Source organism: Dendrobium catenatum, unplaced genomic scaffold (assembly GCF_001605985.2).
Source record: "Dendrobium catenatum unplaced genomic scaffold, ASM160598v2 original_scaffold_101648, whole genome shotgun sequence".
Lineage (NCBI taxonomy): Eukaryota > Viridiplantae > Streptophyta > Magnoliopsida > Asparagales > Orchidaceae > Dendrobium > Dendrobium catenatum.
In genome coordinates, this window is record NW_021420086.1 from 187,502 (window position 1) to 202,098 (window position 14,597).

General features: G+C 34.2%; 1 protein-coding gene across 1 annotated transcript; it reads right to left on the reverse strand.

Moving 5' to 3' along the window:
* Positions 1-2,630: 2,630 nt before the first annotated feature.
* Positions 2,631-4,759, reverse strand: LOC110116092 (cation/calcium exchanger 1). The gene is made up of 2 exons (XM_020849556.2): positions 4,055-4,759; positions 2,631-3,510 (listed from the first exon to the last, which is right to left on the reverse strand). Exons 1-2 carry the CDS (start codon positions 4,616-4,618, stop codon positions 2,647-2,649), a joined length of 1,428 nt encoding a protein of 475 aa, XP_020705215.1. The 5' UTR covers positions 4,619-4,759; the 3' UTR covers positions 2,631-2,646.
* Positions 4,760-14,597: the final 9,838 nt, after the last annotated feature.

Below are 14,597 nucleotides of genomic sequence, written 5' to 3' on the forward strand. Positions count from 1 at the left end.
ATCTAGGAATTTTGGTCAAAATGAAAGCATTAAAAGTGATGATAGTAGAATTTTTGTTAAAGAAAAACCAAAATATTATTTTATTGAATTATTATATGAGAGTTTTAACGAAATTTTTTTTGGAGAGCATAAGAAATAATTTATTGAAAAATGTAATAAATTGATCCAAAAAAATGAGTGAAATTAGATTTGCAAAAGATGCTTAAAGATAAGACTTTACATCTATATGTGATTCATATTGAGATTTGGAGAGTTGAGGATATTGCAATGATTTGGGAAACAAATATTTTTAGTAAAATTAAGAGGATGTGGAATGCTTGGAGAAGTCTTTTGATATTGATATTTTATAACACAAAGATGTTTTCAAAATTGTGCTAATTATAAAATAATCAAATTTATGAATTATACAATGAAGTTGTTGGACATAATAATAAAATAGTCTTAGAAAAATTTATGTCATTTTTTTATAACTAATTTTATTTCATGCTAGATAGCCCTATATGAAATGATTTTTGTGTTAAGACGAGTAACAATGAAAGGTAGAGAAAAAAGAGAAATATTCTTAATATGGTTTTTATTAATAGTGAGAAGACATATGATTGAGTGCTATGATAATTGATTGTATGTGCTTTAAGGAGGAAATGTTATTAATAGCGGTAGATTGTGACTTTGGGCGATCAAGTCATTAATAAGAGTGCACGTTTTAGATATCTAGAGTCTATTGTTTAGAGTGATGGTGAAATAGATCGGATATTATTAGTAGAATTCAAGTTGGATGGCTGAAGTAGATGAATGAATCAGACTTGCTGCATGATAGAAAAGTCTACCTCAAACTTAAGGGAAAATTCTATAAAATGGTGGTGAGATCTGCAATGTTTTATGATGCATAATGTTGGCCATTAAAAGAGAAAATATTAAGTTAAGTGTTGCATAGATGAGGATGCTCACGTGGATGAGTGGCTTTACTTTTAGAGATGGGATACGAAATATGCACAAACATGAAAAAGTTGGAGTTGCTCCAATGGAATATAAGATTAGAGAGAGTCGCCTTAGATGATTTGGTCACATATGCTTTCTGATGACCCAGTTATGAAAGTAGATGCTTTAGATTTGGTCTATGTTAAGAAAGTTAGAGGTAGATCTAAAAAGACTTGATTAGAAAATATTAGAAATGACATTTATTTATTAGATTTAAATGAGAGTTTGATTATTAGTAGGACGATGGAGAAAAATGATTCATGTAATCAACCCCACATAGTGGGATAAAAGCTTGATGTTGTTGTTGTGTATATATATGGAGTATTGACAAGCAGCTGCGAGGAGCATTGACTAATATTAGAAATAGTTATGGAGTGTTCCATGAGTTTTTTGAATTTTTTAATTGTTTTACATAAATGTTTAATATTAAGTATATGAGTATATCCTTTTCTATTGATTATAAATATATTTATAAAAGATATTTAAAGTGAAGTTCCTTAAGGGTTTTTTTTTTTTTCAAATGATATAACTCTATTTAGTTGGACATTTATTGAAGTGCTAGAACAATAAAGAAACTGTTTCAAGGAGAATGACCTTATAATTACTAAAATAAATATTGAATATATGCTATATAATCTTAGCTTAAAAGGTGTTAATAATTATCATTTAATATTATTAGAAGATAATATATTGATGTGATGTGTTTACATATTTTTGATCTATTATATAAAAGAATGAAAACATGAATGAGATAACTTAAATATTGAATGTTGAAAAATGGAGAAGTGATTTGATTATTTTATGTGATAAGCAGATTGCATGGAGGCTTTACTAGCTAGATAAGTTGATAAAAATAATCTTAGGGGACTATGAAGTAACAAAGAGCATAGACTGAATCATGTGAAGCCCTAATTTCACAAATGATGAAATTTGCAACTTTTTATCAGAAGGATGCCTATGATTCCAACATGCTGACTAAGGCTGTCCCTTCATTTAGTACTTGAATAAAGATTAATCGGCCAACTCTTGAGGACGACTTGGGATGGAGACTAGACAAGCGGATAAATTATTCTGTGCAGATAAGGATGCCGTTCGGAGGCGAATCAGAACACGTCACGTCATTTTTTTTTGTTGTGTACCGCTATGAACCAGGTGACGTGACGCGTTCTGATTTGCCTCCGAACGGTCGGGTGTTCGCACAGAATAATTTCTCCATAGAGGATCATTGTCACTCATTGTTATGGTGATGTTGGACCGGTCCTTTGCAAACACTATCACGCTAAGTAAGATTTGTTATAATTGACTTATTTATTTGGCGAGTGTTTAAAGCTGATCGGAAACTCATCAGTTTAAAATATTATTATACTGCTCAAAAGAAAAAAAATACATGCAAGTACTTTTTTTTATCATCCCCTCTCTTTCCATTCAAGATTTCTCCTAATTTTTCAGCTTTGCATTTCGCTCATTGAGCCTTGACCTAGCTCAGGTACCTCTTGATCCATCTCTTAGGTTTCTTTTGGGATGGCTTTTTTTATGTTTCATAAAATAATTTTTTAGTAAAAAAAAATAAAAATTTAATTTATTATTAATAAAATTTATTCATCTTTAAATGAATTTAATATTTAAAAAATCCCAATAGTCAACAAAAGAAATATAAAGTGCTTTTTATTATAATGGAAGATGACCAACCGAGGTGCCAAGCCTCACAGTCAAAAAGCACATATAAATCGCAAGTAACCCGCAGCCCAAAACCCTATCCGGCCTCATCCCCTTCCTCGGCAAAATCACCAATGCCCACATCACCCCGCCGGCCAAAAACCCCACCGTCTCAAACACGCTGGAATCCATCTCTACCACTGCCGGCGCCGGCCACGTCATCCACGCCGACATCCCTATCGGAACCCCTAACCCCACCAGCACATTAAACGTCGGCCCCGCATAACACCCCGACACCGCCACCTGTACCCCGCCGTCTCCGCCTCCCTTCGCCATCGCCGCCGCCGCCATTAGATCCCCCAAAGAATCCCCCCATGCTAAAACAGTCAACCCAAGCGACGCCGGGCTGATCCCAATCACGGTCCCGATAGAGACCAAAAGCGAGACGAGCTCCTTCGCCGTGACGTAAGTCCACGTCACGCTCATAAGGAAGCCGCCGGTGAGCCACGGAAGCCGGAATTTGGTCGGAGGATTTTGACTCTCCGTTGTAAAGAACGCGGCGATGCCGGTGAATAAGCCGACGAGAGCGCCCGTTAGAAGTTGGTTTGAGGAAGAAAGAACTGCTAAGAGGACCGGCGACATTGCGGCGGATGTAACGGCGAAGGGTTTCGACCAACGGTCTTCGGAGACGTCAGGAATGGTTATTCGTCTTGGGAGATCGAGCGCGAGCTTGAGAAGACGAAGATATTTTACAGAGATGAGGTTCAGTCGTCGGCCTGTACTATTGGTTTCTTGATTTTGTTTTATCGTGGTTAGAAGAGGGGTTTCAAGTTCTTCGGTAGCCGCTTCGGCGTCGAAGATGGTCAGCTTCTCCTCCTTCAGAAGAATATTAAGAGTATCAATTATAAGCCTATATTAATTATTTTTCAGGAATCTTTAATTATGAAGTTAGGTTGGATATTTTTTCATTGTGTAGTGAATTCAATACTAAAGAGAAAATTGAAACAGTGCTCTCAAATTCACAAAAATTATGAGGATGATAATGTACCAAGAAAATAAAAAATAGTGCTACACAAAAAATAGATTTTTTTTTTTTCAGTAAAATGGATGCCACTTTAAATTGCTGAATTCATTTGAAATTAATTTAATAGAAATTTTAATTAGTTTTGTTTAATTTATCTCTTATTAAAATAAATTTAATGATTTTATGTTTTATCATGATCAATATTTGATAATGAATAAATTCCATCTCTATAAATTTTAGTGTACAAAAGATATTCTTTGTGCTCTTAAAAGAAAACCTGATTTGGATATATTCTAAAATTTACAAATTTTAGGACAGCTATAATATATGAAAACCCCTAAATTGACCATAAAAAGATACCGGAAATTTATCAGAAGTGCTTTTGGAAAAACTTACAAAATTCCCAATTCCTCCAAAAAGATGAGTGATGCAGACCGACAAAACATAGAGCAGGTAGAGCAAAGGGAAAGCCAAGGCAACCCAAACGTTTATCTTCCCAGCAACCAATATGACCGTTAAACTCAACAGAACGAGCAGCAAGAAGCAGGCATCCCTTACGAAGTCGGTCTTCTCCACCGCGACTTTCCTCGGCGCTACTAAAACGCTAACAACGCCAACAACTACAGTAGTCACAAACAGAGCTCCTCCAAGTATGCTATTCAGGCCAAAGTCGCAGGCGGCGCCGCTGCCGCCCCCTTCCTCGAAGGATACGATGCTTGAGAAAACATCGGGTGCGCCATTTCCGAGCGAGAGAAGGGTCGTTCCGGCGATGGCCGGAGAAAGCTTGAGGAGTCTTGAGAGACCTTCCAAGCTCGAACAGAAGTAGCGGCGGTGCTTCCGAGGAGGTAGAAGAGGAAGATGAGCCAGAGAAGTAAGACGGTCAAGCCTAGAGGATGCAGGTGATGGCTGAAGAAGCAGTAGTAGAGGTGGAGGTAATTTATGTAGCCTTTCGGGCTGCATTGGTTGGAGGATTGTAAGAAGTCGCACTTTGCTTTGTCGGATTCAAGATTTATGAAATTACAGGACTTATTTTGATCAGTGAGAATGAATCTTCTGAAGATGGGCTTTGTTGATTTTGGAAGGAGAGCTTGAGATGATGAGAACAGGAAGAGGAAGATGATGAAGAGGAGAAAGAAGAGGTTTGACAGTAGACGAGAAGATGAAGAAATTGATGCGTAGTTTGCCATGAGAGAGGCTGCTAGCTTCTCAAGTAGAAGAAATGGAAGGCTGCATGGGTAGCTGTTAGTTATATCAATGGAGGAGATAAAGATAGTTTGGTGGTTACTTCATTTGAATGAATAAATAAAAGAAATGTTTGAACTTTTAAATTTTATTTATAGTAAAATAAATAAAAATTATTATTTTAAGGAATTTAAAATATTCCAAAAGCTCCTTTTTATGAATTTTCAAATTTGCCATTTTTGAATGAACTCAAAATTCACTGCCTTATAATCTACTTAGATGGTATCTCCTCTGCCTCTGGCCATAGCCCACAGCTCCAAATCCCATAGTATCAATATGAAGTTCTATATTTCCCAAACATAAAAATATAAATTATTATATTTATTTTTACAATTAATCAAACAATTCACAGTGTTATACAACATTTAATATTTTAGAATGGTTTATTTTTTCGATTTTTTAAATTTTTATTTATTTTGTCGATTTTTTTTAAAATTTTTTTGTGGATTTTTTTTTATTTCTTTAAATTTTTTTTTATTATGTTCAGTAAAAATGCCAATTAGGTTTAATTGTAACATGGAGATCAGAATGAAGATGCGTATGATCTGATGATTTCTTCTGATTTGTAATTGTTAGAAACAGTACCGACAATTGAAATGTTTGTGGGCCGATTAATACCAATCATTGTTTCCTTTGGGAGCTTTTGTATTGCTTTATAAAGCAATTTTTTCAGTTCAATTTTTTTTTTTTTTGCAAAAAAAAAATTAGAATAAAAAATTATTTTAAAAAACATTAAAAAAGTTGTCACAGATGAAGCCTATATATGTTTTGATATTGATAGCTTTTTTTCGCCAATTGATGATTCCATCTCCATGGAATTAAAGAAGTTATCCAAAAAGTAGCCTAACCCTTTGTTTGCAAAATAATAATTAGAAAAGTCATAAAAAAAAGAAGATTAGTAAGGATTCTAATTAAAGTAGTTCTAAATATTTAAAAACAGCTTAATATAATTTTAATTAGTTAAAATTTAAATAAATTTTATTCAAATTATATTTCGTTTAAATATGAATTATCACATCATGATTATAAAGCAAATGACTTTAAATAAAATATAACTTAATATGTATCTTGAAAATTCAATTGATTAGCATGAGTCAGAAGATAATATTAGAGTTGCAAATTTTTTGAATCAAATTTAGGAATCCTAACAACATTAAAAGTGATAAGATCCGAGTATAAATGAACTCAAATCAAACAGTTGAAGCTTATAAATCAAATAACAAATTGGTTTTCAAATATTGCGTGATTATAGTGCAATCAAATCGATCAAGATGATGAATCCAATGAGACCAAAATCATTAAATTCTAAGATATTAAAATTTCTATCTTAGTAATTTTTCTGGCATGAAATATTAATAACTATAAAATTTTCAGCTTTCAATTTTTTTTTTCACTGATTAAATTACTTAATTCTATTTAAAATCCTAATAATTTTTTTTACTTCAACCTAATTTAAACCTCCAATCAAATCGGCTCCTAATAATGAGATGGATGAATTAAGACGGTTGGCATTTGCTGGATTGGATAATGAGACAGATCATGATAGCAAGTGGGCTATGAATTGGCCACGTGCGGATTACGTCAATTATTTATGAATTAAGCTATTCTCACGTTGGATCGTCCAAAGGCAAATCAGAGTGCGCCACATCATTCGATACACAGCGGTACATAATCGCGGTATATAGCAAACGGGTGACGTGTTGCGTTCTTATTCGCCTCCCGACGGTCCGTTGTCCGCACAAAATAATTTCATGAAGTCTCAAGTCATCGAATAAATTTATATTAAAATTAAATTTATTGTAACAAAATATTCCCCTATAATAATTCGTATTTTAACTCTATCAAATATTTTTTTCTAGAGTCAATATAAGTCCAAAGAAAAAACCGTCTTTGTGATACCATTAAGATTATATTATTTTAATTATATAAATACTTTTATAATTTTTAGGCACTAATGAAAATTTTTAAGAAATTGACACTTGTGAGTACAAATGAGGATTTTCAGACCGTCAGATGTACCTTTTGCAAATCAATTTCGTCAAAATTTTCTAATTTATAAATATTTTTCTATAATTTTTTAAGCTTCCAAAAACAATTCTATAAATTTTATACTAAAAATTTGATTAATTATATATTTATATTATTATTCTATACCTAAATATCTATTTCCATTACATGACTTTATTAAATCCCTTTTATCCCTAAGCATTCAGCTAACAGAGAACATTTTGAGAAAAAAATGAGAGAAAATATGAGGAGAGAGAAAAGATGGAGTGTTATGAAAATTCATCCTTAGCTAATATCTATTATAATGTAATGGGAAATGTAGCAATTGGAGCTGATATACTATATAATATATTAACTTTGCAAAAAGAGGCCCCCCCCCCCTATGAAAATTTTCTGGCTCCGCCACTGACTATATTAATAGGATCAATTGAATTTGGTTAGACCTTTTGATTTATTTCTTGACATAAATATTATAGTATCTCTTGCAAATTATATTTTATCCCTTTATGTTAATCTTCATAAAATATTGAAATATTAAACACATGCATTTTTTAATATACCTTTTAATTAAAAAAACTATTTAGTTTATTTCCTTAAAAAAAAGAAGAAGATACCATATGGTCATCTTCACTGTTGGTGAGATTATTCTGTGCGGACACCGGATGATCGAGAGAATCGTCCGGTACTGCTTGGTACAGAGCGCGGTATCTTCCGGTACAAATACCGAGTGTGGTATATTTTTGAAGTGACGTGACACATTTTTATTAGCCTCTGAACGATATTCGAACTCCGCACAGAATAATTTGTCTCACTGCTGATGGAGAGTTGGCCGATAATGATAGTAAAAAAAACTATTGAAGTGGCAATGGCTTTTCCATTGGACTACTTTGGTTTATATCCATATCAATCACAGGCATGCAGTACTACTGACGAGACAAACCAAGCTTGGAGAGTTGGATTTGAAATGTTTCTAAGAGAAAGAAGACGGTATCTCGTACAATAATGCGAGCTCTGAGCTGTTAATAAAGATTTACAAAATTTAAAACTATCAAAAATTGAAATGGAATGATGTTGACGTTGTCGTCAGCCTTCTTCAACAACATGCGATGTTGAAGCCTGATAATAATAATAATTGTTGAGTACTAGAATATACGTGGCGATTGAGTTTGTAAATTCACGTGCGAGCATTGTACGAGTATTCAGCACACAAACAGAAAAGAGAATATGAACACCATAATTTTTACGTGCAAAACCCAAAAAGGGAAAAAACCATGGGGCCTCGCTTAGTTGAAAAATTCCACTAGTGTTTTGCAAATTACAAATGGCTGATTCGTCTCACAAGTCGGGGCAATCAGATTACAATTCATTTCTTCCAGCAAGTTTACAAAGTTCTGCAGAATTCTAACGTTTCCCGAAAATCCGCCAGAGTTACGACGTTAGGAAGAGCTCCGGCGGTGGTCGAGGAGGAGACGATTCTCCTTTTCCCCTTTATCTTCTTCTTCCCTTCTTCTTCTCTCTATTCACTTGAGTCCCCTTTGTGAATAATGAGGACTCTATTTATAGTTTTTCTGGAGTGGCATGGCTCGTAAATAGGTGTGAGATCAGGGGCGAATAGGGAGTGGTTTGAATGGACGGCCTATTTATAGTTTTTCTGGAGTGGCATGGCTCGTAAATAGGTGTGAGATCAGGGGCGAATAGGGAGTGGTTTGAATGGACGGCTGATATTGAACCCTTCAATCGTGCACCGTTCGTTGGACATTTGGAGGCCATAATGATGTTGGAATTCGTCGATCTTGGGCTCGTTGGATTCGTCTCGTTGAGTCGTTCGATTTAAGTATAAGCTTGTTAAAATCGGAGACTGTTTGGTAACTCAAATTGAGGTTTGAACCTTACAACAGTGCTTCGGGTCCTTGATTTGGACCCATTTGGGCTCGGATTGGGTTGCATTTGGTGTCGTTGGGTTCGTATTTTCGAGACGCTCAGTTTGACTATAAGCTCGCTTAAATCGAAGTTCGGGAGCTTCCAAATTTAATTTTTGAAGTTTCCAACTAGCTTTTGCCTCGAAATTCGTGTCATGGTCAATATAATTTTGTGATGTCGTATCAATAATAATAATAAATTAAAATAAATCTTATAACTCTTAAATCTGTTTTAAAAATTAATATTATATACTTTTTCAAAATAAATTAAAAAAAATGGAATTCAATTTGTACTCATTGGAAAATTAGCTTTATATATATTCAATTAATAAGTTCTTATGAGAAAAACCTCCGCTAATGCGATGGATATTTTGAGGATGAAATTATATTAAAAAATCCTGTTATAAAAAGTGGCTAGAATGAGTCTAACGGTGTTTGGCACAACTTTTTCATACTTCGTTATTTCAGACGCCAACCATAATTTGACTATTGCTTTTTTCACAGCATTTTAAAAATTTTTGTGACGATGAAAAATTATTTTTATAAATGATGTAATTAAGTTATTTTCTTATACCAATATCAAAACTAACTTTATAATAAATCACTGTCGTCCTAAACATATGCTTAAATTTTTTGAACCGCTTTGCTACGAGCATAACATATATTTAATTAAATATTATTTTAATCTCTCACATTATGTGAAAGGGCTCTGAGATTTATTCATATTAAAAATTTAATCATGATATGCTGAAAAATAATAATTAATAATTTTTTTCTTTGATAATTATTATAAATTTTCTAAAAAAAAAAAACCAACGACAATCAACTACGTGAGACAAATTACTCCAAAGTTCGGATGGAATGAAGTTTTTCAGTATGGACAAAGAAGCCCATTTCAGTTGTGCAAAAGCAAAACTCATTTGTTGGCCCGTTTATAATAAGCTTTCAAGACAAACGGACCTAGTTTTAAAGCCCAATAACCTACTAGAGAATTTGAAGGCCAATGTTTTATCGAAAATCTCAGCAGATAAGTACTCGCATGGAACAATATTAAGAAAAAACACTGTACTCCCTAATAAATTAAAAAAAAAATTTGGGTCATTAAATTTGATTTTATTATATCTTAAAATTATTAAATTGACTTTGAGAGGAGTAAAATATAGAAAAAAAAATTAATTAAATTTATATTAAATTCATTTCAAAATAACTTAATTGATAACTAATTAGAATGATTAAAATTCCACATTAATGGATCATTTACACAGAAGAAAGGCAAAGATCGCTCTTATGTTTAGGTCTACAAGTGTTGATCCAAGAAATAAGATGAAGTTTTTACACTTTTACGTCCACTGGATCATAGAATTTAATCTATAAGAGAAATACAGAACTGGCATAAGGAAATAAGACTCCAAATGGATCGAGTAATTGATGAGTTGCAGCTTGCCAACAATATAGATGAATTTGGCCTTCCATTCAAGTAAGGAGTTCATTAATTTTATCTAGTGCTCTTGCTAATCCTTTGCTTTAATGTTCAAATAAGATGAAATGAAGATTACTAGCATTATTTATTTGCTAATCTCAAAAAAATTAAAATTTAACTATATTGATTGAACTTTCAAAGAAGTTTAATAGCATTAGCTGTAACAATCATGGGAAGCTTACTAGTGGAAACGAAGTAGTATATGTAGTTTAACTTCTGTGTTTTGCTGGACCAAAAATATTCTAACAAGTATAGCTCAAAATCTGCCGTTCCCTCTCCTTTTTCATTTTTTTCTCTTAGAAACTAGCTCCAACGCACACCCTTTCACATTAGAAATTAAGCTCATTGGCAAAGAAATTTCAAACCCAAAATACATCCATGGGGTGGGTCGACGCACTCGGACTGCCACGACGGGCCGGGTTAGGGCAACGGGACATGCCCGCCCACCACCATTAAGAAGGTTCAAATATTTATTAATAAATTTAAATTAATTAAATATTATAAACTAAATTTTAATTAATATCTATTAATAATGTTATGTATAATTTAATTACAATTATTTTTAATTTTATTATATTATTTGGTTATATCTGATAACATAAGAGAGGGGCTCTTATGTGAAGAAAACGTGAAGCAGAATTGTTTATCTTATTTGGCAAACGTGAAGATTTTTTTTTGTTGGGAGGCGAGCTAGAAGGTTGAAATTATTTTTCTTATTATTATTTTTTTTTTTGGGAAATTTGGGGCAAAAGCCCATATATTTCTTATAAAAGAAAATGACAAGTAAACAAAATTACATGTAAGAAAAGAAAAACCGCCATCATAAGAATAAACAAACGTTATGATGACCAAAAAATACCTATACCACCCAAATTTAATCTATAATCAGTAACAAAAAAGTGGTAAAGTCCAGAGAAAAAGAGCATTATAATCAGCAGAAATGAGTCTTCCAAAACAGCTAATCAGCAGGGAGATGATTCCAAGAGCTCCAAAATAAGTCCAGCTCCCAAGCAACATGTTGCCCAATAAGAGCAGCAGCAAAGTGCCTGCAAAGAAGCATAACACAGCCAGTCCAGAATTCCAAAAAAACCAGATAGAAATCCCACCAGGGTCCTTATATTCGTCGTGAAAGTGTCTCCCTTGCCCATAGCACCTGGACTCAGATTTTAAAGAAACAGAACAGCCGAGCAAACACATCTCTGGTTGTCTATGGAGTCCCATAGACCGTCCAAGAGCATGTGAGGGGAGATTCATCATAGTCCAGGAGGGCAACTCAGCGCATACCCGCAGAGCAGTAGAGGCAGCAAGAGGCACACCAGCTGCCTCGATTAAATTCTGTCCAGCAAAGCAATCGCATTCCTCCATTTATAAATTTTTTCAGACACAGCTCTCTTGATGGTAAGCAGAAGAGAAGTATGACATAGAATTTGATTTCCAAAAATTCTATTATTACGCTCTTTCCACAGGAAGTAAATAATGGCAGAAAGTACTAATTTATAGAAGTTTAAGACATCCACATTACCATTAAAACTTCCATTTAGCCAATCATAAATTTGCAGAATATTCGGCCTAAGCAGAAAAGAGGTTGTCCCCTTAATTAAGGCAGTAAGGATGGAGAATGAATAAGAGCATTCAAAAAAGAGATGAGACAGAGTTTCATCCCCATTTTGGCAGAGACAGCAAAGAGTTGGTACCATAATGTTTATGATTCTAAGAGCATCAGTCGTTTTGAGACCCCCAACATTAGCCAACCATGCAAAAACAGAGAATTTAAGAGCATTCCTTTTATGCCAAACCATCCTATGCCAACAACAATCCGCATAATCGGCATAAAATTCATCCATGAAGTTTTTAAAATTGCTTTTCAACTTATCAAACCAAAGTAAACAAGGACCATCAGCCACATTAATACTAATACCCGATATAACGTTAGAAATATTAGAGGGGAAAGCATCAGGTATAGTCCACCCAATATCAGAAATAAGCTTAGAAAGAGCAATGTCAGGTATGTGAGCAATAGCAGCATGGCCAAAAATATCACAAAGATTTCTGTTATCAATCAAGTGATCCCATTTTAATGAAATAGGCCCAGATTTGGTGATCCTGAAATTGAAAGCATGCTTGGCCATATTCGCCGTGAAACATATGGATTTCCAGAATCTGGAAGCAGTCGGAGGAGAAGGCTTCCCAGGAGAGCTGTATTTACTAAACAGCCAAGCCGAGAGAGGTGTCTGGCTGTTGTACATTCTTAAGATCATAGAACAGTTAAAAGAGTATTGCATTGACATGATAGAGGAGATGCCCAGCCCCCCTTTAGCTTTAGGTAAGCACACTTTGTCCCAAGCTACCATATGAAGCTTCTTGTTTGTGTTGACATCCCCAAAAAATAAAAATCTAGAACTAGATTTTTTGAAAACCTTATGAACTGCTTTAGATAAAATTGCACCTCTAATCCAATAAGCAATGATATTTTGGATAGTGAATTTTAAATATTGAAGTCTACCTGCCATGGATAGAATAGTGGCTTTCCAACCAGTGAACTTCTTGTGGATGCTATCTATAAGCGGCATATAATCCTCAATTTTAAGCCTATAAAAAGCCAATGGAATGCTCAGGTATGAAATGTTGGTAGATATGTTATAAATGGATAGAGCATTACATATATCTCTCTGATTGTGCACATGTTTAGGGAACATAATCGCACACTTCTCATGGTTTACATGCAGTCCGGTCATACAAGCAAATTCTTTGATAATGGAGACCAACAAGCTACAATTTTCAAGAGTAGCTTCTCCGAAAATGAGGACGTCGTCAGCGTATAGCAAGTGAGATATAGTATAGCCATTTAAAGTAATCCCTTTGAAACCTCTGTCCTCTAGAAGATTAGAGAACGCATCCATGACAAGACAGAAGAGGTAAGGACTCATAGGGCAACCCTGTCTGAGCCCAGCAGAAGAATGAAAGTACCCTTCTAGTGCCCCATTGATAAGGACAGAAAAATTGACATAAAAAATACAAGCTTTAATCCAGTTGATGAAGACACTAGGAAAATTTTTTTGATATAATCTAGCAATAATGAATTCCCGTGAAACAGAATCAAAAGCTTTCTTAATGTCAAGTTTGGCACAAAAAAATCTACCATTTCCTTTTTTCCCCGCATGGAATAAAATATCAGAGGCAAGCAAGATGTTATCAGTTGATACTCTAGATTTAAGGAATCCTGCTTGATTGTCTTTAACAATGATATTCATTACTGGTTTCAACCTTTCAGCAATGATTTTTGCAATAATTTTATAAATCACATTACAGAGGGCAATGGGCCTGTAATCAGTTATGTTGACAGCATTTTTGTGTTTAGGAATGATGGCAAGAACTGTAGATTTTACTCCATTAGGCATATAACACTTAGCAAAAAAAGATTTGACTGCTCTGCAAACAACCGGCCCTATAATGTGCCAACTAGACTTATAAAAGTGGAAATTGAACCCATCAGGCCCTGGGCTTGAATTTGAAGCACCCGAAAAAACAGCTGTTTTGATTTCATCATCAATCACAAGAGAGCTAAGAGAGATTTGATAGCTTAACGATAAAGCAGCCCCCAAAGGAAGAGACCCAACATCCTGCTGCATAGCATTGATAGGATTATATAGATTTTGAAAGTGTTGAGTGATGGTAGCAATCACAGATTCCCTATTGGAGGTAGGATTAGCAGTGAGAAGATTGATAAGAGATTTTCTGCTGCCCATTCTGCTCCTAATCTTCGCATATAAGAATTTAATATCATCTTCCCCATGTTTAAGCCAGTTTAACTTGGCTCTTTGTATTATCCAAGAAGCATACATTTTGTTGAAATTATCCAGCTGCGAACTACAGTTTATATAAGCAGTAATAAGCTCAACATTGTTATGATCCGCCAACAATTGATCAAGAATAATCCTTTGATTATTATTCAGATGATCAAGATGCCTTTTAACACTATTGGAAGAAGCCCATGTTTCTTTTATGATATCACATTTAAACTGCTTGAAAGTTTGACACAAATGTGAAAGAGGATTGCCATAACAAGGTTTAGAAAAACTCTCTAATAACATTGCCCAATATTTATCCACCTTAGTCCAATAGTTTTTGAAGAGGAACCGATGAGACGCCGGGAAAGTGCTCCCAGAATGCAAGATGTTGGGACTGTGATCTGAGCAAGAGGGATTTTGGATGGAGCAATAAGATTCTGGATATTTACTTAACCAGCCATCATTCACAAGAACTCTATCCAGCTTAATGTGGATAGGATTAT